This window comes from Martes martes (genome assembly GCF_963455335.1).
Source record: "Martes martes genome assembly, chromosome: 6".
Taxonomy (NCBI): Eukaryota; Metazoa; Chordata; class Mammalia; order Carnivora; family Mustelidae; genus Martes; species Martes martes.
The window spans coordinates 70,395,722-70,417,051 of NC_137893.1; the positions used below are offsets into that span (position 1 = coordinate 70,395,722).

A 21,330-nucleotide genomic window follows, 5' to 3' on the forward strand; every position below is an offset into this window, starting at 1 on the left:
TTAATTTTAACTATCTTATGCAAAGTTGAATGCCAAACCAACTGTTAAATATTTTGAATATAAATATAATCCCCCGGGTCTAACTCAAGAATAATAGGTATTACCAGTCAACAGAGAGAATAGAGCACAAGTGATAACCAAAATTATAACCGAAAGAAGTTTCCTGGGTTTAAAGACCAGCTGGCAATCATAGCATGATTTTACTACAGATGAAATTAGTTTTGTGAAAGCTTTATAGAAAATGTTTCAAAACTTTGATAATTAAGGAAAAGTTATCAAATTCATTTTAAGAGGCTAAAAATGGATGAGATACTAATAGTCAAATCTCACTTAGGAACATATGTGCAAAAATTCTCAAAGCAACTTATTTTATGAGGCTCTCTCCCTTTCACTATCAAAAAATTAGACAGGGGCGCCTGGGTGGCTCAGTGGGTTAAAGCCGCTGCCTTCGGCTCGGGTCATGATCCCAGCGTCCTGGGATCGAGCCCCGCATCGGGCTCTCTGCTCAGCGGGGAGCCTGCTTCCTCCCTTCTCTCTCTGCCTGCCTCTCTGCCTACTTGTGATCTGTCAAATAAATAAATAAAATCTTTAAAAAAAAAAAAAAAATTAGACAGTAAACAATATATGCATATTGAACTATGGGTTTTGTAGGTGAGAATAATAATTAAGAGTTATATATGAATCCTAGTAATGTTTCCAGAGAGAATAAAACAGAAAAACTGAGGCAATTCAAATCAAGAAAAACAGGACAAAAATACACAAAGTTTGAAAAGATAAAGAGAGAACACCATGCATATTGTATGTTAATCAAGCCAAATTCACTATTAAGAGAATAGTAATTTTCCAGATCATTTCCAGAAAAAAAATGATCAAAATCAGCTCAGCAAATCCAATAAAAACTTAAATGGATCCAAGTTAGGAAGAGACTAAAAAGTTTACCAAAGTATTACTCCTTCAAAAAGTTGAGTCTAGAAGATTCTATCCTGCTTCTATCTGAATTTCCAATGATGAGAAAATTCCATGCAATAAACACATCTTCCACAATACTACTACTCTACTACTACCACCAGCTAATACTTCAGCCACTGGGGCATTTAATCCTCACGATAAGCTAATGACATGGCTATGTTAAGACTACATTAATCTTACACGGGAGGAAACTGAAGCCCAGAGCGAGGTGCACCACTGGTGAGCGGTAGAGACCTGAGAGGAATGAAGGCTGTGATCCTAACCACCATTCACAAAGAGAGACCCTCGTCAGAGAGACCTTCGTCTGAGAGTCCAATATACCTTGATGACAAAATCCTCATAAATGTTTTTCTTCCTTTCTTAATGGCCAGAAACATTTAAAATAATCAAACGCTTACACAGCACTTACGTGCCAGGCACTGTTTGAAACAACTTACAGAAGCACTTAATCGCCATGACAACGTGAGGAGGGAGTTACCATCATTACACTTCTGGGTAGATAAGGAACCAGAAGCACGGAGAGGTGTTCAGTGACATGTCCAAAATCACACAGCGAACAGGTGGCAGAGCAGGGATTCAAACCCTGGCCATCTGTAGGGTTTGTACGTGGTGTTAAATTAAACACAACAGAACATGCTGAAGACAGCAGTGAATGTAACCTCTAAAATAATCACAGGTTACTGCTTTCTAAAAATCAGATATGGAAATCAAACCATCCCTTATGGAACAGGTCACTGCAGGCAAACAGTCCTTAGGTGCCGTTCTCAAATCTCATATGATAATCTAAAGCAAAAAAAGCAAAGCCTCCAGGGAGATCATTAACATCCCAATCAGGCTAACATTTTCTCATAAAAAAAATAATAAGTACATGTAAGTCATAAATACAATCCATACCAAGAGTCAGTACAACTTCATTACTTAGTTAAGCCACTGTAATGTGTTTTTAGCAAAGATGGAAGACAAATCACTTTCTCCAATACAACTTAAAACATTTGTTCAAATGATTTTCTTTTCATTCTGTGGTATTAGACTACGACCATATTAATTCCATTTGGATTTCAATACACATTCTGAGGTGAGTTTTAAAAATATGAAGGAAATGACATCAACAATACCAAAGAAAATACATCACAAGAACCAAATAGAATGCTGCCCAAATTTTATATATAATATTGCACAGATATGTCAAAGAGACTGTAAATATAGGTCACAGATGAGTCCACATCACTATGAATTACATACTATCGTTGACTTTGAACGATGCAAGGGTTAGAGGCACCAAACTCTGTACAGTCAAAAGTCTGTGTAGAATTTTTTTTTTTTAAATCTGTGTAACTTTTGATTACCCCTCAAATGTAACTACTAATAGCCCATTGTTGACCAGAAGCCTCAGCGATAACCTAACCAGTTAACACTTATTATATGTATAAAATACTGTATTCTTACAATACAGTGAGCTAGAGAAAAGAAAACACTATTAAGAAAATCATAAAGAAGAGAAAACACATTTCTAGGACTGTACTGTACTTGCTGGAAAAAAAAAAAAGCCGTGTGTGAGTGGACCTACACAGTTCAAACCCACGTTGCACAAGGTCAACAATATCTTTATCCTGAACAATAAACTTTTAGAGCCTGTGATAACAGAATAAACCAACTAAATGAAGTTTATCTTTAATATAGAAGTGGCTGCTATACTCTAGTCAAGTTCTGATAGTTGAGTATTAATAGTAATATCCATCAATATGATGAGATTATTATGACTACCTCTGGCTTCCTGCGACGTCCTCATTTCACTCTCTGTCCTCTCTTCAAAGTCCTCCTTGACATCATCAGCATGCTGGTCTCTGAGAAAAACAGGTGTATCAATATTTTGTAATAGATGCACTTTAAAGGATAGTTCAGTACTGCATCTCAGCAACTGTTACAGGTAAGTGATAAATCACTAAATTCTACTCCTGAAACTAATATTACACTATATGTTAACTACTTAGAATTTAAATAAAAACTTGAAACTTTAAAAGACCAACAAAACAAAACAATGTAAAAACACACGACACCACTAAAATGTTAGAAAGGATTTTCAGTTCTAAGAAGAAGCAATTCCTACTAAAACATCTATAAACATCCATTTTCTTCATTACCAATTTTCATTTACAGTTCAGAAAGGAGATTTTTAAAGCTAAGAATGTTATTAAGGTGAACTTTTCTATCAAATTCAGCTATGGAATAACTCAACTTCACACTGGAAGATGTATTCATGAAGAATTTTACTTTAATGTACAGTAAAGCTACAATGTAAGGAAAGAAAATATTTTGAAAGTCCAGACCATTTAATCAAGTAGCATTTATACTACACTCAGCTCTGGGATTTGGGCTTGAGCCTGAGATTGGCCCAGGAGAATCAAACTCAATTCTAGGAAGCTTTTCCTGGCTCAGGTCAAATGTGTAGGCTGAACTGATTCCAACTCTTTTTGACCAGGAATGACCCGATGCTAATCTAAGCATGCTGAAATGCTCTAAAATGCAATGGAATCATTACGATCTTAATTCACAGCTTTACCCTTAAGTCAGGGACAAAAACGGCATTAAAGGGAACTAAGCACAGACTACTTCTATTTTCTTTAAAGCTAAATTTCAAGTATTTAAAATTTTCAACCTAATTTTTCCATTCCCAGAGTTTAAAATACATTCCAATCTCCAATTTCCTGGTACTGTCAAGGTTATGATCCCTGGTTTACACACTTCAATGCCTTATAATGCTCTGCATTTATGATGTCCTACTGTTTCTCATGTATTGTCACCTTTATAAATATATCCTGAGTTTCTGAAAGATCCAGATCATACTTCTACTGTTAAGTTTTAAGAAAAAAGGTAACACATTTGAAACCAAATATCCCAACAAAATATAAATAAGATGTGTGGTCTTAATTACAAAGGCACTAATTTACTCTCCATTTGAATGATGATAATTTAACACAACAATTCAAATACAGTAAGTATGCCATAAATACATGTTCACTATTTCTTAGAAAGATCATTTCCAAGGATACATGTGAAATTTCATTGAGATCTGTGCTCCCTGGCTAATAAGTTCATACTAAAAACAACTTATCACAAATGCTGAAGAAAACTTGCTTATTTGAGAATGGGGACAAACCACTGTTAATATAAAATATAAACATATCTCCTTCCAAGTGTAATCAATTAAATGATTATGGAGAGATAATCATTTCTCCATAAAATGTGGAGATGGAAATATGGGGAAAAATAAGAAAATCACTGATAACTGGAGAAGGACATTAATTGAAATGACATTAATTGAAAACTGTCTTCTCTGTAAAAACTGTGCTAGAGTCACACGTGGTAATTACAACATGCTAAAATCAGCTTCCTATGTTAAAATCAGCTTCTATGATCTTCTGAACTTGTTTAATATTAAATTAGAAATAATATTCTGAGTCCACAAGTCTATCCCAGTAGTTTGACTACTGAAAAGTTGTTTGTGCACAACTATCTTAATATGAGAAAAAAAGTCATATTACAGTGATGTAACTAAAGTTGGCATTTTTTCAGAGTCAATAAATTCCTAATTAGTTATTGTAGATTTCCTAAAAGCTCTAATGAATGGTTAAAAGGGAAAAAGAAAAAAAGACAAACTGAGATCGGAAGGCTAAAATTAAGTCTCAGAATTTTTCAAATATTTTCATTTTCATGATCAGAATTGTCCACTAATAAGTTTCATATTTTTGTGGTTTTAATAAAGCACAACATTCCTTTCAAGTAAGTTTTGCTAAAATAAAGGTAGAAGACTTAGAGATGAGCCAAGTCCTATTGTATTCTTATGCCCAAATACAATGGCAATGATTTATCTCATGAAATGGAAGAAAAGGACCATCTGATTGGAGAGAAGGAAAATAAGACCTCTGACCCAAAAAGTTTCTTCAGGGCTGAATCTGCTGTAACCCATCCCCAGAGAAGCAAAATGGAAGCCATCTGTTTTTCTATTATTTATTTAGCTGCATTATAGAAGCTTATTCAGTTTCCATTTTCCCCACCGCAACTCATGACATGTCATTAAACTGAACCCATATAAACTTGGGAATATATAAACATGAATATTCATCTTTGCTAAACACAATTCAAGTAAAGGACTCCAGAAGAAATGTCTACTGAATGTTTCATTTCCAATTAATAGATTGATTCTGCTAATTCCTTAAAATTAAAAGTGACTAAACCCCTAGGGGGTCCTACACGGTATGTCATTGAGCTAGGAAGCTGGAGGGGTGGGGCAGTGGGGTCACCTGAGCAGTCTACTAGAACAAGCGTTATAAAATAAATGGATGAACAGAACCACTGAAGAGAGCAGACCCTAATTAAGCACATCCAGAAATGTGGGAGCAGTTAACAATAAGAAAAGTTACAAGAACATACTATGCATCAAAGGCTGGTTGAGATCTTTACATGTCCAATGTTTCATAATAATTGCTGGAAGAAGATTCTGTTCTTATAGCCACTGAAACTTAAGAGGATAATGTCAAATTTGTAGGACAAGTGTAGCACCAGGTCTTATTGACACCAAAATCCATAATCAGATTTAATTATTAGCTGGTTTTTACCCTTGCATTTCTCCAGGATACAGTCTACCCGTCTTCTAGTGAGAAGGTCGGGCATGAAGAATCTGACTCATTTTTATTTGTTTTGTATTTTATTTAAAATAAAAATTGGTTTCTCATTTGGGCAACCAATATTTCTCCCTCCTACAAGGTGAAGAGTTTCATGGCCAATTCTTACTCAAGGGGTGCCATGATGGGTCTCTTCCTCTGCGCAAAAATGAAATCCTTGATCTAGAATTCCAATTTCCTAAGCTCAGAGTTTTTCTAGCGGCACAGGTCTTCCAATTAAAGACAAAAAAATGTTTATATCAGAATGCTCCAACTCTGTGATAACCTTATAATATGCTCTGGAACATGGTACCGACATGCTTCTTGACAGATTCTCTTTTAAAAAAGACAACCAAGTACTTTGATGTTGTGTTTTAGTAGTACAGTTTTGCTGAACTTAAAAACACCTCTATTTTCTCCTCTAGATCAACTTTCCAGTGCCAAAAATTTCATTTAGGAAGGAGCAGGGGGCAGGGGTATAGGGAATCAGAACATGGAGTGGTCACGTAGATGGTCTCTGGAAGTAAACAGACCTCGATCCATCAGTTCTGCTACTTAGTTCTAAATGATCTTCAGCAAGTTACTTAACTTCCCCACTTCCCAGATGCATCACCTGTAAAATGAGGGTAATAAATCCTTTTCCTCACCGGCATTTTGAGGACTCAATAAAATAATGAATAGAAAACGCTGCCCACAGCCAGACAGACACAGAAGCAGGAGCATGATCAATGGCAGCTTCTACTATTTAAGAATTACTTACATTTTGGGATAAAATCACCCACTGTCACCTGTTTTCTTCAAGTTTTAAAACAACTTTTAGAAAAAGTTATGAGCCAGACTGCAGCCAGATGGCCTGGGCTGTAATCTGGGTCTGCTATTGACTAGCGTGTAATCTGTAACCAAGAGAGGTTCTACATTTTTGAATGGTGATGTGACAATAGCACCTAGCCCCACATAAGGCACTGTGAAGATTAAGTGAGCTAATGTGGGTAAAAAAAAAAAAAAAAAAAAAAAACCCAGAAAAGGACGAGGAATACGATTTCTCTTGAGGTTTTAGAATTTTCAAGTACCAATTTATTTCAATATTTCTTTAGTCTGAATTGAAATATAACCACAGCTTAAACCTTACTCAAGAATACTCTTTAGGCTTTTAATTAAGACAGTGAAATCCACTCAAGTGCAAAAATGTATTCCTTACATGAGTCAGCATCCTCTTTTTCTCTGTAATTATGTATCATGCTTTAGATGTCTTACTATCTTACTCTAAATATACTTTGTGGTAATTATTAGCAAAACAAACATCAGAAGGGTAAATACATAGTAACAGGATACATTTAAATGCAAACTGCAACATTTCTTCAAGTTTGCTTATTTTTCATTTAAAAACAATCCCTAGACAATTATCCTTCCATTAGTCCCCAGTATGTTAAAAACAATACTGAAAAAATGTGAAACAATTACTTTGCTTCAATTCAGGGATTTCAGCTATACCTCAAAATCCAGCACGAGTTTGGTTTGGCTCTTAGCTTGAAATAACCCCATTTTCTCTCTCTCCAGCAGAGCTCATTCTAGTCGCACAGGGGTTTTGCTAGAGCTGAAAAGTTACCTGTATTCCCTCGTAACAAGGGGCAACACAGTGACTGCAGCAGCGAGGGCTGAGGGCCCTATAAAAAATATAGGCATTTCTGTTTTGAATATGAAAAGGTCTTTTTTGCATGCCCCCAGCAATTTTTTTTTTTTTTTTTTTTTTTGCTAAATTTCTGGTTTGAGGTCACTCACAGAAAAAAAAAATTCAAGAAAGAGAATCTCAGGGTTTATACTTTAGAGGAATTATAAAAGATTACTTGAGGTGTCTCCAAATGCCTCCTACAAATGAAGAGGAGAGTGTGCACGCACAGCCTCAGTACAAGGAGGTCACCCTCTTCAAAAGGACTCAGAAAAGATGGCAAATGAAACAAGTCAGATTAAAACTTTTATGTCTATGGTTAACATCTGAATAGTCTTTAAAGGTTTATTTATTTATTTTAGAGAGAGAGGAGGGAGGTGGGCGTGAGAGAGAGAGAGCAAGCGCATGCATGTGGGGGCAGAGGCAGAGAGAGAGGGAGAGAGAGAGGCAGACTCCCCACTGAGCGCAGAGCCCCACATGGGGCTCAATCTCAGGACCCCGAGATCACAACTCCGAGATCACATCCTGAGCTGAAATCAAGAGTCAGCTGCTTAAACGACTGAGCCACCCGGCCACCCCTAGCAGTGGTTTTAATACTGTCTTCATAAACATGGCCTAAGGGAGGGAAACATGGTTTACTATTTATCTAATGTCTAAAAATAAAACATTTTGATTAATAAGCCCATTAAATTAGCATTCAGCATAAGGAACATATGTTAACGAAGAAAAGTAATATAATGAGACCAAACAGTGGATATTATCAAATGCCAAGGAAAGACACCCCAGAAAAACTAATTCAGCAATTAACTGATCAATCCTCTTATAAAATGTAAAGCCCTAACCAATGAGGTGAGCGTTGGGGAACAAAGACCACATATTATAAGAAGAGCAAGACTGCACGGCTTTTACGTTGTCAAAGAAAAGTAAACAGATGTCATTGCTTTTCCACTATATATAAAAGAGTCATCTGAGTCAGGAATTAGTGCTGTTTGAGGGGATGAAATAAAACCCGGTTCAGTATTGTTCCCCCGACTTCACAGACATACAACAGAGTCGTCGCTTCCTTAACACTCTGAATGATTGCCTTGGTGTCCCAGTGGTCGGCATAAGAACTGTGAGTGTTCGGGCGCCTGGGTGGCTCAGTGGGTTGGGCCTCTGCCTTCGGCTCAGGACGTGATCTTGGGGTCCTGGGGTCGAGCCCCACATTGGGCTCACCACTCAGCGGGGAGCCTGCTTCCCCCTCTCCCTCTGCCTGCCTCTCTGCCTACTTGTGATCCTGCTCTCTGCCAAATAAATAAATAAAATCTTAAAAACAGAAAAAAAAGAACTGTGAGTGTTTTAACTAAAACTGAGCTTCTCTTTGGTGCACACAAACAACCACACAGATTTGACTCAGGTTCCCAGGAGCTGGAATATTTTTAAACTTGCACCGCTCCTGATCCATATCTGGCAGCCTGCTGACAGAGGAAACAAGCTTTACATGGGCAGGTAATGCCTAGTCATCAAAAGGGACTTTCTCCAATTGCCAACAACAAACCCTCAGGCTCAGAAAGCCTCAAAAAGCAAAACAAAGTTCCACAAGATTCTTAATTAGCATTTGTAATCTTTTAGAACTTCTGGCTCTAAATTAATGTTACTCTCTTTGATCTTGCAGTTCTGCAAAGTAAAGAGATTTTTATATGCTTATAGTTTCATATTTCTGTTAGCTTTTGTTCCCATCTGTTTAATAGAGCCCTCCTCAAGTGTGCAGACTAGCTCTTGGAGTGACTGGCAAATCGGATTCATCCTAGAAATATAAATCAGATTAATAGTTGCAATTCCTACAACTGCTCTCTGTAATTCTGAGCAGAAACACTGGTCCTACAACTTGAGAAGCCATTTTAATGGCCTATAATGAGTTGAACAGACTGAAATTTTTCACTGGCTTATATTAGCAATGGGCTTTTGCCTTGCAAGGTAACACAAGCATTTAGCAGATATTTAAAACATGCTTTACTGTGTTTCTGTGGTTATGTCTAAGCAGGCTTAAACAACATGGGAGCTTAGAGGATTCCACGATTTTTAATAGAGATAGCACCTAATTTAGAAACACAATTACAAGCAGCTGTAGGGTAGATTTCACGAAAATGAGCCTATGTGGGATAGATGCCGATGTTCTCTGATGGGTAACACACTGTGAATTATTACGCCAGAGAGGGGTCTTTATACTGAATAATAATTCTCTAAGCCTAGTGTCAAGATCACTTGCATCCATCTCCTGGAGGCGCTTGTTAAAAATGAACTGGGATGCACCTTATACTTCCTGAATCCGTTAACTCTGGAGATGGTACTTTGAAAGCTGCATTTTAACAAACATCTGATGAGTCTGATGCAAAACAAAGTTTGAAACCCAGGTTTATTAAGATGTAGAGGAAATACACACAGACTTTTACTCAGTGGTAGACATGCAGAGACTTCAGGTTCCCAGCCCCCGGGTAAAGTTGGCCCCCGACTGGACTGGGAAAGCCCCTGCCTCACCATCTTGTGGCAAGGAGTGCTGTGAGGGCAGGGACACTGCTGTCGCTCTCTCAAGTGAGGGAAACATCTCAATGAAAACACGAGGCACAATGCAGACACTCTCTACACGTCTGAGGAATCAGTGGCTAACTGGGAAAGGATTGGAGACTCACATTTCTATCTAAATACACATTAGGAATTCACTCATAACCCAACCATCCTTTTGGGTTTGTGTATTGCTGCAGGAAAACAGACTGGAATATTTAACACACCTATAAAAGGACTTACAGGGAAGCCATCTTAATGTGGGGCAGAGCTTACCAGCCAGGATACCCTGAGTCCCTGCTTACAAGTGCCTCCATCTGGTCATAAGAGGCGGCCCCATTCACTCCCTTTGCCATATAAATGCTGTCTTTTCTGCGGTATATGAAATGAAAATTTCATTTCCTGTCGAGAATGAAAAAGGTAGCATTTCCTATGTGGGACAGGAATTAAAACAACAGCATTTTGGGAAGCACTGCCAAATTTATAAAAGAGTGCCAGTATGTATGCCAGTATTGGGGGTTCATCTAGTCATTTAATAGATATCCAGTGTGGAGACCTTATAACACTGAAGAATGTAGCTGTTTCACCAGAACAAAAAGTTCATACAGCGGTCGCCTCTTAGATTATATAACTGATCTGTCTCCTTTGAAGGCTGGTGGATGTTTCGAGGTCATCTTGCATTCTTACTGGGTGCCAGGTAGCGTGTTCTGTGCTGGGGTGTCTCGGAGAACCAGAGAAGATGTGGCCCCAGCCTTTATGGAGCTTACTGTCGAGCAAAGTACACAGACTCAGAAGTATATACCTGAAATCGTCAGCGGCATCGGGATGTGTGCTGTGAAGGAGCGTAATGAGGAACCTGAACTACACTCCAGCAGATCAGATAAAGCTTCCCCAAGGGAATGATAGTGAACTTGAAGCCTGCAAAATGAGAGACGAGCTAGGAGACGGCAGGCCTGGAGGCTCTAGGCAGAGTGCAAAGGATGTCTGAGGACCACAGTGGTTAAAGCATTAAGTTTAAAAACGAGCCTGGCAGAGATGGGCAGGAGGGGCCAGAGAACACGGGGCCTTCCAGGCCAGGCTCAGAATTACGGTCTTCATCTCAAGGGTAATGGAGAATCACTGCAAGTGTCAAGCAGGGACAAACAAAACAAATTTTCAAATGCATACTCTTGGGTTCTAGCCTGGAAGATTCTGGTGGGACTGGCCCAGGCCCCCAAATCTGAATTCTCAGAAGGTCCCTGGGACTGCGATGCAAAGTCTAGGAGGTACTGCCATGGAACATTAGTTGTCCCCACACCCAGCCTGAGCAGGTGGCCTGCCAACTTGCCCTTGCAATAATGATCGCGGTCTGAAAAGGATATACACATTCCTTGCATTGTTACTTTATCTGGCCTGGCTGCGTCAGCTTCCAGATCAAAAGCAATGCCTGGTGACCCTCCGGCATTTGAAACTGGTGAAGGAGGAGGCGGTGAAGGGTGGCAGAGCAGCCGCGGTCAGTGCCCAGCCCGTGTTTGCTGGACAGCACTCCCCTTCCAGCCAAGGTGCCAGCTCCAGTCTTTCCCACTCTGCCTCCCTGAAGGACTAACCTGGGCTCCGGCTGCTCGGTGTGCAACAGGGCTGATGTGCCGGGAAATTACTGTGTGCTCCTCCCCTGGCAGCCTTGCTCTGGGACTGAAGGTAACCGCTATTTAAATAGCTCCGCTCCTTCAGCCCCACGGTGGGCAAACTTTGAGACTGTGTGTTTTACACAGACTCCCAGAGTGGTCGCAGCAGGACTGTGTCCCTGCTGTCCACAGTGGTAATCAGTGTGACAACAAAGCTTTCATGGGCGGTCTCCCCTTCCCCGGCTCACTTCCTCACTCCCCCACAGAGGTCTTCCTCACCTCCCAAATAAACCACCTGCAACTCAATCTTTGTCTCAGGGTCCACTTGGGGACAAATGGTCTCTTGCTGTCCTAAAGTGTACTACCAAAAAAAAGAACCCCAAACAAACAAAAAATCTGGTAGAGACTGGCTACCAAAGTTAGTAAATTATTACAAAGGATGCAAGGAAAATGCATTAAAACCTGAATGAAAAGTTCTATCCACGTATGTAACGAATATGAGAAAAGGAGAGAGAACATAATCTGGTATTGTGAGAATTGTCTTCAATGCCATATTTAAAGAAATGAAACAAGATCAAACTAGAGAGGGAGACAAACCATAAAAGACTCTTAATCTCAGGAAACAAACTAAAGGTTGCTGGAGGGGACGGGAGTGGAGGGGAGGGGGTGGGAGGGTGAGGAATATTGGGGAGGGTATGTGCTATGGTGAGAAAAAATAAATTAAAAAAAAAAAAAGAAAGAAAAGGAAAGAAAGAAATGGGCCAGCCTTTCCTTTGCTCCACCAGAATAAAAGAATGCCGTGCAACAAATAGGTAACCTATTCCTCTTGCCCCGTTAATACAAACTAACATTTACTGAGGGCTTATTATTAGTCACTGCTCTCAGAGCTTTGCACAGCTTACTAGTTCTTTCTTAAGTCCAGGTGAAAGAAATCTAAATCCAAAAATTTTATATTTACTTATGAAATGAAAAAAATATTAAATATGTTCACACAGATTCACTTAGAGCAGAGAAGCCAGCCAACTTCTACCCTGTTAATTCTACCTTAAATCAACCATTATCAAGCCATCAGACACATTTTTTCATTAACAGCCTTTCTTTTATCTGTTCGCATTTACTATGTTGGCACCTCGTGATCATTTATATCTAAAATACCCAGTGCCATTGGGATTACTGTGAGAACCAGTGACTGCCTGCAGTAGAAAAAGGTAATCCTAAGTCAATTTTCAAAAATATTAAGGAAGAAATTAAAATTTTTGAAGAGTAAATGAATCTGTGTTATTTTGAAACATATTGTGTTTTCAAGTATGCCTAATGAAGCGTGTAGGTTGCAACATCAAAATGTCTGCAATCACCTCTTACATATACTTCTGCGTAAAAAATACAGTGAGAAAAAAAATGTTCACCTTAAAAATTGAGGGGTCATTTTGATCATCTCCCTCATGTTTCCTTTGCACGTAACTAATCAAACCTTTCAGTTTATTTTTTAGTCATAAAAATAAAATAAAATAAAAACAGTAAATCTGGGAAGATGAAGGGAAGAAGAAATCCAAACAGTCTCTCAAACCATGAATAATGGAACACTCACTTACCAAATGAAAGCAGATCACCTGAAGAAACTGACCTTAATACAAAGAAGTCTAAGTATTCAGTCACACAAAGTAATGACAGGTCAGAATTTACTGACTCAAAAGAGAGTATGGGCGAAAAATCTATGACACAGAAAACTATTTAGATGTGAAACATATGTGATAGGTTATAGAGAAAACTAAAAATGTCTGTGGTTGTTTCCTAAATCCTGGGTGATTACATGAAGAACCATGACCACACCTCAGAGAAGACAGGTCACTGGAAAGGTCAAATCCCCTACAGCTTTTTTTTTACATAAATTTTGCGTTAAAGAAGACCATGGAAAATCATCCCAAGGAGATTCTGCTGTGAGGAAACTCCCGCCCTGGGAGTCTGGCCTGGAGCCCGGTAAGGTGAGTGAAAAGCCTGTGAGATAGGCCTGCCTGCTCCTCAGAGTCTTCTGTTGATATTTTAAACAGTATCTTGGCTTCTGAAATCTAAACGCTAGGCAGTCTTACCACCTTGTGAGTCAGAGTCAATGAACTCTGTATCTACAATTATTACTACATGAATTAGTGCTTTATTTGTCTTAAAGTAAATTTCCTCACATGGTATGACCTCATTTTGGAGTGCTGGGTTGGGGAAAATGAGTTTATGTTACATTAGTCATAGTTTTAAGGGTAAAAAAAAAATAATCATCTTCCTGTGGTTAATAATTAAAGAAGTTACAGCTCACCCCATCCACAGGATAAAATTACTTTTTTATAAGGATAGGGAGACCTGAAATGCCAGTACTCCAATAGCATTGCTATGAATTTAGAATCAGATTAATTCAAATGTCCACCTGGCTCATCCATAAGAATGGAAGTTATAAAATATTTAAATAGAGAATGGTGTTGCCTTAGGTTTTAAAATACTCATGAAAGGGACGCCTGGGGGCTCAGTTGGTTGAGCATCCAACTCTTGATTTCAATTTGGGTCATGATCTCAGGGTTCTGGGATCCCCCTGAGATGGGCTCTGCACTCAGTGCAGAGTCTGCTGGGGACTCCCTCTCCCTCTGCCCCTTCCCCACTCACGTACATGTGCATGCATTCTCTCTCTCTCAAATGAATAAATAAGTCTTAAATAAATAAATAAGTAAAATACTCCATAAAAGAAACTCCCAAAACCTAAGCCCTAAGGAATACCTTTCCACTAATCTGCTCTTTTTTTTAGTAGTATCCTCAGCTACTGGAAGGGCACACGACTTTTATTTAAAGATCAAACAAAATCTAGTTCTTTACCTAGTAATTCACTGAGCTTAACATTCCAACTCAACTCTACGAGTGAAATCAAAACTGAATGAGCTCATATAGGTGACCCTTGAACAACATGGGTTTGGACTAAGCAGGTCCACTTATGCATGGATTTTTTTTTTCAATAAATTATATATACTACTGTAAATGTACTTTCTCTTCCTTATGATTTTAATAACATTTTCTTTCCTCTAGCTTACTTCACTGTAAGAAAACCATATATAATATCTATAATGTACAAAATATGTGTTAATCAACTCTTTATGTTATCGGTAAGGCTTTCAGTCAACATTAGGCTGTTAGTTAAGTTTTTGGGAACTTAAAAGTTGTACTTAGATTTTCACTGTGTCGGGGGTCAGTACCCTTAACCCCCCATGTCATTCAAGGGTCAAATGTAGTGCAATTAACAGCTTAATAATTAAAAGAAATAACACATATGCAAGCATTTAGAATGAAAAAGAAGTAATGTATATTCTTCACAAAAATCTTCACAGAAATATGAACTGGCATGAAGCAAAATGACTGGAATTTCTAAACTCCTACCACCAAAAATGTCCAACCAGAAGAGGAACAAGTAAGAATTAAGCCTGTCTGGTTAGGTACGCTTTTAAAAACCCTCTGCCTAATTTTTTTAAGTCCACTACTGATCTCCATCATCCTTTTATATTAAATCAAATACATTTTCAATAATGTCCGAGAAAAGATAACCAGAGAACATAAAACATCTAAGATAGAAAACCTCTTTCAACCAGAGTACTTCTAAACAACACTAATATTATCATTTTAATTACCTGATTTCAGGAGATGAAGAGATTTCATTTGTGTCTGCCCTTTTATTTCTTGGAAATGATGGACTAGCCGGAGGCATCTCACCACTTAAGCGGTCTGGGAAAATTCGGTCTTTATTCAAATTGATTTCTGAATAGGGACAGTTGGCAGCACTAAAACATTAAAAGAAAAATGGAAGAACATTCCCATTAGAACATACCTCTAATGAAAATGACAGGCTATACTTGTGATCTCTCTGTCAAATAAATAAATAAAATCTTTAAAAAAAAAAAAGAAAAAAAAGAAAAAAGAAAATGACAGGCTATAGAATATAAAATTCCAAAATTTAATTGAAAGTTATATATATTTACATATGTGTATATGTATGACTAAATGTATCATATGCAATATTTTGTTTTTCAGACACAATTTCAGTATATTCTGAGAGCAAATGTGTCTTGGAATTTGATGTTCAGACGCAATCTGATGAAATCTTTGGAACTGAGCAACGATCACTGCAGGATCCCCTCTGTACTGTTCAAGGGCAGAGCCTGTGCATATCTATGAGAACAATCAGCCCCAAGAGAGAAATGCTTAAGACATCCTAGGAGGCCTGGTGATAAAGGTGGGTCAGAGAGAGCCTGATGGACAGATGGAGCAGATCTGCTTCCCAAAGTGATTCTCCAGCCTCAGGGTCCTCAAGGGCTGAGTCATTTCCTTTATAACAGCTGTCCCGCTAAAGGAAGGCGTTCCCCCATGTTCCTGGCTCCATGTCCAAATGCACACCTGATATCCTAGGCAATACATGTATCAATCTGTAGTTAATCCTGTTTCTGATCTCAAAGGAGCCCAGACACCAACTTGGATCATGACCCATCTAGCTCACTTCCCTTCTCTTGGTGCCTTCTGCACCCCTGGCTGGTCTCTCAGGACCCACTTGGGGATTATACCTGCTATCCAAGCAAAGGAAATCTAGGTTACTAATTATTAAATCAGTGTTAAGTCAGTATCATCCTCCGCCTAGGCCTCAGTTCTCCAGGCTCCAGAACAACTGGGCAACCTCTGTATCTCAGGCCTCCAGTACACAATGAACCCCTCCAACTAATGGCTCTTCTTGGCCCTCTGGTTTTAGGAAGTCTCCTTAAAATTGGAAATTGTTGGATCTTAGATAAATTACATCAGTGGCTGACGTGTCTCCTCCTCTCTCTAGGTGATTGTGGGAATGTTGATTATCACCCAGGGAAATATTTTAAACAATGCATGTCTATTCTCCACCAAGAAAATCAGTACCTTCTCCTAGAAGGGGGGCAGAGTTTGAAAACTAAGTGATTCTGATAGTGGCCTATAAAACTTATCACAGATACGTTGTAAGCTAAAATACAATCTTTATTTTACCTAACTTCATATTGCTCTACACTCTATGCAAAAGACAAACATAAATAACATTTGCTTATGTGTTGACGTAAATGTATATAATGCTAACCCAACAATAACAAAAATAATAACTAGTAATATTTATGGAGTTCTCACTATATAATCAAGTACTGTACTAAGCATAGTACCTCACTTAAGCTTTACAATATCCTATGAGGAAGGCTTCTCATGGGACAAATTAGGCTTAAAATGCTTAGGTGACTTCAATCGTTAGTTATTTCATTCATTTGTTCAACAAGTATTTATCAAGTATCTATTAAGCCCTAATTATCTTCCGAGGCACTGGAAACACAGTGGAAAATAAAAAGACAAGATGTCCCCTCTCATGAAGATGATATTCTAGGAGAAGCCACAATTGCACGAACATAAATTAGACAACCTCACATAATGACAAATGACATGCAGTATGACCTAAGAGACAACATGGGGCTGACGCAGGTGTGAGGAGGGGCCTCTCTGAAGTGGCAGCATTTGAGCAGAGCACTCAAGGTCAGGAAGACGCCTGCTCTGTCCACACAGGAGAAGAACATTCTGGGAATGGGGAGAAGAACACAAATGTAGGGAAAGCTTGTAGGGAAAGCTTGGCGGGGGAAGATCAGTGATGGTCGAGTGTGTGAGCAAGGGGAGGGGATGCACTAGAGGCAGGCAGGGTAAGTATTATGTAGGGTCTGGAAGGCCATGGTCATGAGTTCAGTTGGTTAGGTTACTTCTGATGTGAAGCCACCAGAGGACCTTCAAATAAGAGAATGATATGGTCTGATGTACAATTTAAAACGATCACTCAGAATGCTTTGTGGAGGGAAGATTTCAAGAGGACAGAATTGGAGCAAAGTAGTTTCCTAAGAGTAATGACATCATGGTGACTTGGATTTGGGTGGCTGAAACAGTCACGGTACCTCTGTGATCCCTCCAAGGGAACCTGTGCATGGATGGCTGATGGGGAGGATTTAAGAATGGTCTGCAGGTTTCTGGCTTGAAGACCTGGGTGGTGATAAGGATGCCTTTTCTCTCCCCCCACCCCCTAACAAGATGAAAATGATGAGAGAGAAGGAGATATTTTGGGACCACATCAGGAATTGTGGAATGTTTATTAAACAATCAAGTAGAGATGGTGCCTGCCCAACGTCACATAGCAACGAAGCAGCTCAGTAAAATGAGCCCACTATTTCATTTATCTTAGTGAGAATGGGCATGCTATTTTAACTCATTTTTATTCATCGAGTAACGATGTTAAGGAAAAATCCTTCACCATTGTCTCTTCTGAACAAGAATCCTTCAAGTACCTCATAGAATCCTTTATGGAATATTTGTACTAATCAGTGTTTACGGATATAAGTAACAAAAACCAGTTCAAAGTTGAGCAGAAATCAACTTACTACAAGGCATCATTCAGCTCAGTAGGAAGACTGGGCAGTCCGGTTGAGTCAGGAAGAGAGGTCCAACCAGCTCTCCTCCCCAGACACAGTCTACACTGGATGGGGGGCTCCTGGGGCTGTGGCCTTCATTCACTCTGCAGACCCCTCAGCCACTTCCACACCCGCCCAACTCCCGCCCAACTCCCACCCAACCCCAATTCCACAGAGGCTGCAAACACCAAGTGTGACCTGCCTTCACATCACTCCTTCTGATGGAGGACCCAGCTGTCAGCATCTCCTTGGCTACATTTCGGTTTTCTGCCCACACAGTAACTGCCACAGGTCTGAGGAAGGGGAGAGGCCCTGCTCCCTGTGGTTTCTCCAAGAGACGTGGAGCTTGCTTTCCACCTATCTTGTTTCATACAAATATAAATGACCCAGGGTGGCCTCATAATAAACATGCTTAAAACCAAATTTATCATCTTCACTGCATTCCCCCTCTTCTGAAAAATAAAGATAAGAAATACAACCAGTTCCTCCTGCTATTCTTGAATCTTTGTTTCTGACAAAGGAAATATATTAACTAAGCCTCAGATTGTCATCTTTAACTCTGTTCTATTCCTTCTTCCTCATATTGTGTATTTCTATTACAAATTTATCTCCTTGCATTTTGTGAACAGCAAGAAAGAAATCTAAATATAATTCTTTTTCTTTCTTTCTTTCTTTTTTTTTTTTTTGGACAAACAGTATGCCGCTAATCCAAAAATACTGCAACCATCACGTTTCACTCACAGTTAAACACCTGGCTTTACAATGACTGAAGAACTATCTACACACCTACCCTCGGGTTTTGTCAGATATGAAGTAAAGAAAACGAGAGGCCTGTTCCTGACCCCACTCACTCCCACACTGGAAGACCCACGATATTCTTAAGATGGGCTGCCTATCCCCGACTACACACAAGAGGTAACAGCTACAGTTTAGAAGTCTTATACCATCTCCTTCACCTCTCTGTTGACTACATGAAGGAAGAAGAGCTCTAAGATCCCTACGTATGAACTTGGACAGCTCATAGAGAGGCGAGACTGCAGAACAAAATCAGCCTTACTGTCTAACTATCTGCCTCTTTGGATTGTTAGGGCCAGAGAGGAATTTCAAACTCTTGTCTTGAAGTAGGGGAAAGGAGCAAAGCCCTCCCAGCAGAGATTTACTAATGGGCCAGGCTGATCTATCAAGGGAGTCCCACCATGATCTTATGCTGATACACCCTTCTTCTTTTGAACCCTGAGAGAAGTAAAATGGGTTTACACACCTCACATTTCTACACCTATTCTGGGGTAGAGAAGGAAGCCAGCTGGTTCCTGAAGTGGGTGGTGATTTAAAAAAAAAAAAAGGGTATGCCACAAAATGCAAATGAAGTATACTCAAGTGATGGAGCGATGGGCAATCCCCTAGACAGAAATCAGGAACCTGGTTCTAAAGGTGCTCTGCCGCTCCATCCATTACTTCCTCAAGAGTGAGCACGACTTGTGAGATCCCGTCTTCTCACTTGTAAAACGAGGATCATAACAATGTCGTAATTTCCACGGTTCAACTACATGTTGAACTTAGCATGTATACATGCTAAGTGCTTTACTTCCATCATCTTGTTTAATTTCTACAACCCTGGGAAGTTGGCTCCTTGTGTAGCACTCGTTTTACAGATAGAGAAACTGAGTCTTAAAAAAGGGAACTTGCTCACTGTCACTTTACCAGTTCTTGGCAGTCCGATGATGAGCTCTGGCTGTCCTGTTACATCGTATGGGGGCAAACAGTACCTCACCATATCGAAGAATGCCCTCAGCTTTAATCTGTGACAATGGACTCCATCTGAGTACCGTCTTCAAGCAAGATACTGCTGTCATAGAGCTAATACGCATCGACCCATAACTGAATCTCTTCGCCAGTTTCCTTGTTTTTAAATTTACAAGGTTCATACAGTTTTAAAAGTTACAAACTATTACTCACCAGTGCTGATCAAACTTCTGTGGAGAAAGTGAGTTCTCATGAGGCTTCTGATCATCTCTAGTTTCTCATGTACTACCTCTGTGTATCATGTACACAGGGGCACACACGTATTCACATACATGTAACTCTTTACCATGACGTAGTTCCTCAGAGAGCAGAGGAAGAAACTCACGTAGGGGCACACAGCTACCTACCGTGAGGATTTCATCAGGGTATATACCCTGTTCTACTGACAAATAATTCCATATCAGCTTTAAACACAAATGTCAATGTGCCTCCAGTCCCTCTAAGGAGGCAGTTTTTTCCTATGACAGACTGGTCCAGCTTGAGGAAAGGGAGAAGGGCTGCCTTATTCACTATTCCCCACTGCCACCTTTGAAATCCTTTTAATTGTGGATATGTTTATTTAAACAATTAGGGAACATTTCCAGTTTTCTGAGTGATCACATAATCGTTCTCACACACTATCCTGACCAAAACCTCAGTCAGGCTCTATCAGGCCACATGCTTCTTACATGAGTGTCTAGGAGTCAGAAGCAGAGAGCCATCCAAGCCTCGGCTGAATTCTGATTCGGCCACTGTCTGACCCTCGGGCACGTACTTAACTACTCCAACCCTGTTTCCTCAGCTGTAACACAGAGATTAGAACAGCACCTGTTTCACAAAACTGCTGTGAGCAGTACGTGAGATCACACAGTAAGTCCTACAACAGTGCCTGGAAATAGGAAGTCATCAATAAATCCCACCTGTTGTCATTATTCAAAAAGCTGAAGCAGACAAACACATAACCACTACGGTGTAAGAAAGCATTGGCAAAGATAAACAACAGCATTAAAAGGTCCATACCATGCCTCACTTTTGGAGGTTTTCTGCTTCTCTCAGGAAAAGGGTGCTACTCCATTCATGCCTCTACAAAAACCCGTCTGCCCCAGACTGGCCTTCTTCGGGGTAGGGACCCCCTCCTCTGTGCGGCCCACCACCTTACCCTGGAGCTGGCCCAAAGCAAGCACTCAGCAAGTGTATGTTGGATGCAGGGATGGATGGATGTTCAGTCAATATGAATGATGTTTACAGTTTGCAGGTGTCTGTTCAAATTTTTAAAACTCTCCATGGTTTTTATGATGACCTTTTAGAGGTTGTTGAAGATACTCCCCATTTTGTTCTTGTTTATTTCCTCTATGATCCAATCTTACGTAGAAAGGATTTACTTCTGAAAGCACTAGAGATGCAGAATATCTACTTTCATATAACTTTAGTTCTCCTTTAATCTCCTCCCCTTCTCTGACCTTTCCGTAGTCTGAATGAATGAATCAACAAAGGGAAACACCACACCACCACCCAGATTAATGCTCCCTTGCTAGAAAGAGAGCATGGAGCAATCTGGCTACCGAAGGTCCCTAGAGACAAGAATAACATCCACATTCGACTCACTCACTGATCATTTACATTTCAACATCTGA

General features: G+C 39.6%; 1 protein-coding gene across 4 annotated transcripts in view; it reads right to left on the reverse strand.

The window, feature by feature from the left end:
• L3MBTL3 (L3MBTL histone methyl-lysine binding protein 3) overlaps positions 1 to 21,330 on the reverse strand; it is a 111,610-nt gene that overhangs the window by 15,149 nt on the left and 75,131 nt on the right. For all 4 annotated transcript variants that reach the window (XM_080805795.1, XM_080805796.1, XM_080805793.1 and 1 more), the window contains exons 19-20: positions 15,098 to 15,247; positions 2,734 to 2,813 (exon numbers count right to left, since the gene is read on the reverse strand). In XM_080805795.1, the coding sequence (XP_080661921.1) occupies positions 2,734 to 2,813; positions 15,098 to 15,247 (230 nt within the window). The remainder of the gene's footprint in view (positions 1 to 2,733; positions 2,814 to 15,097; positions 15,248 to 21,330) is intronic.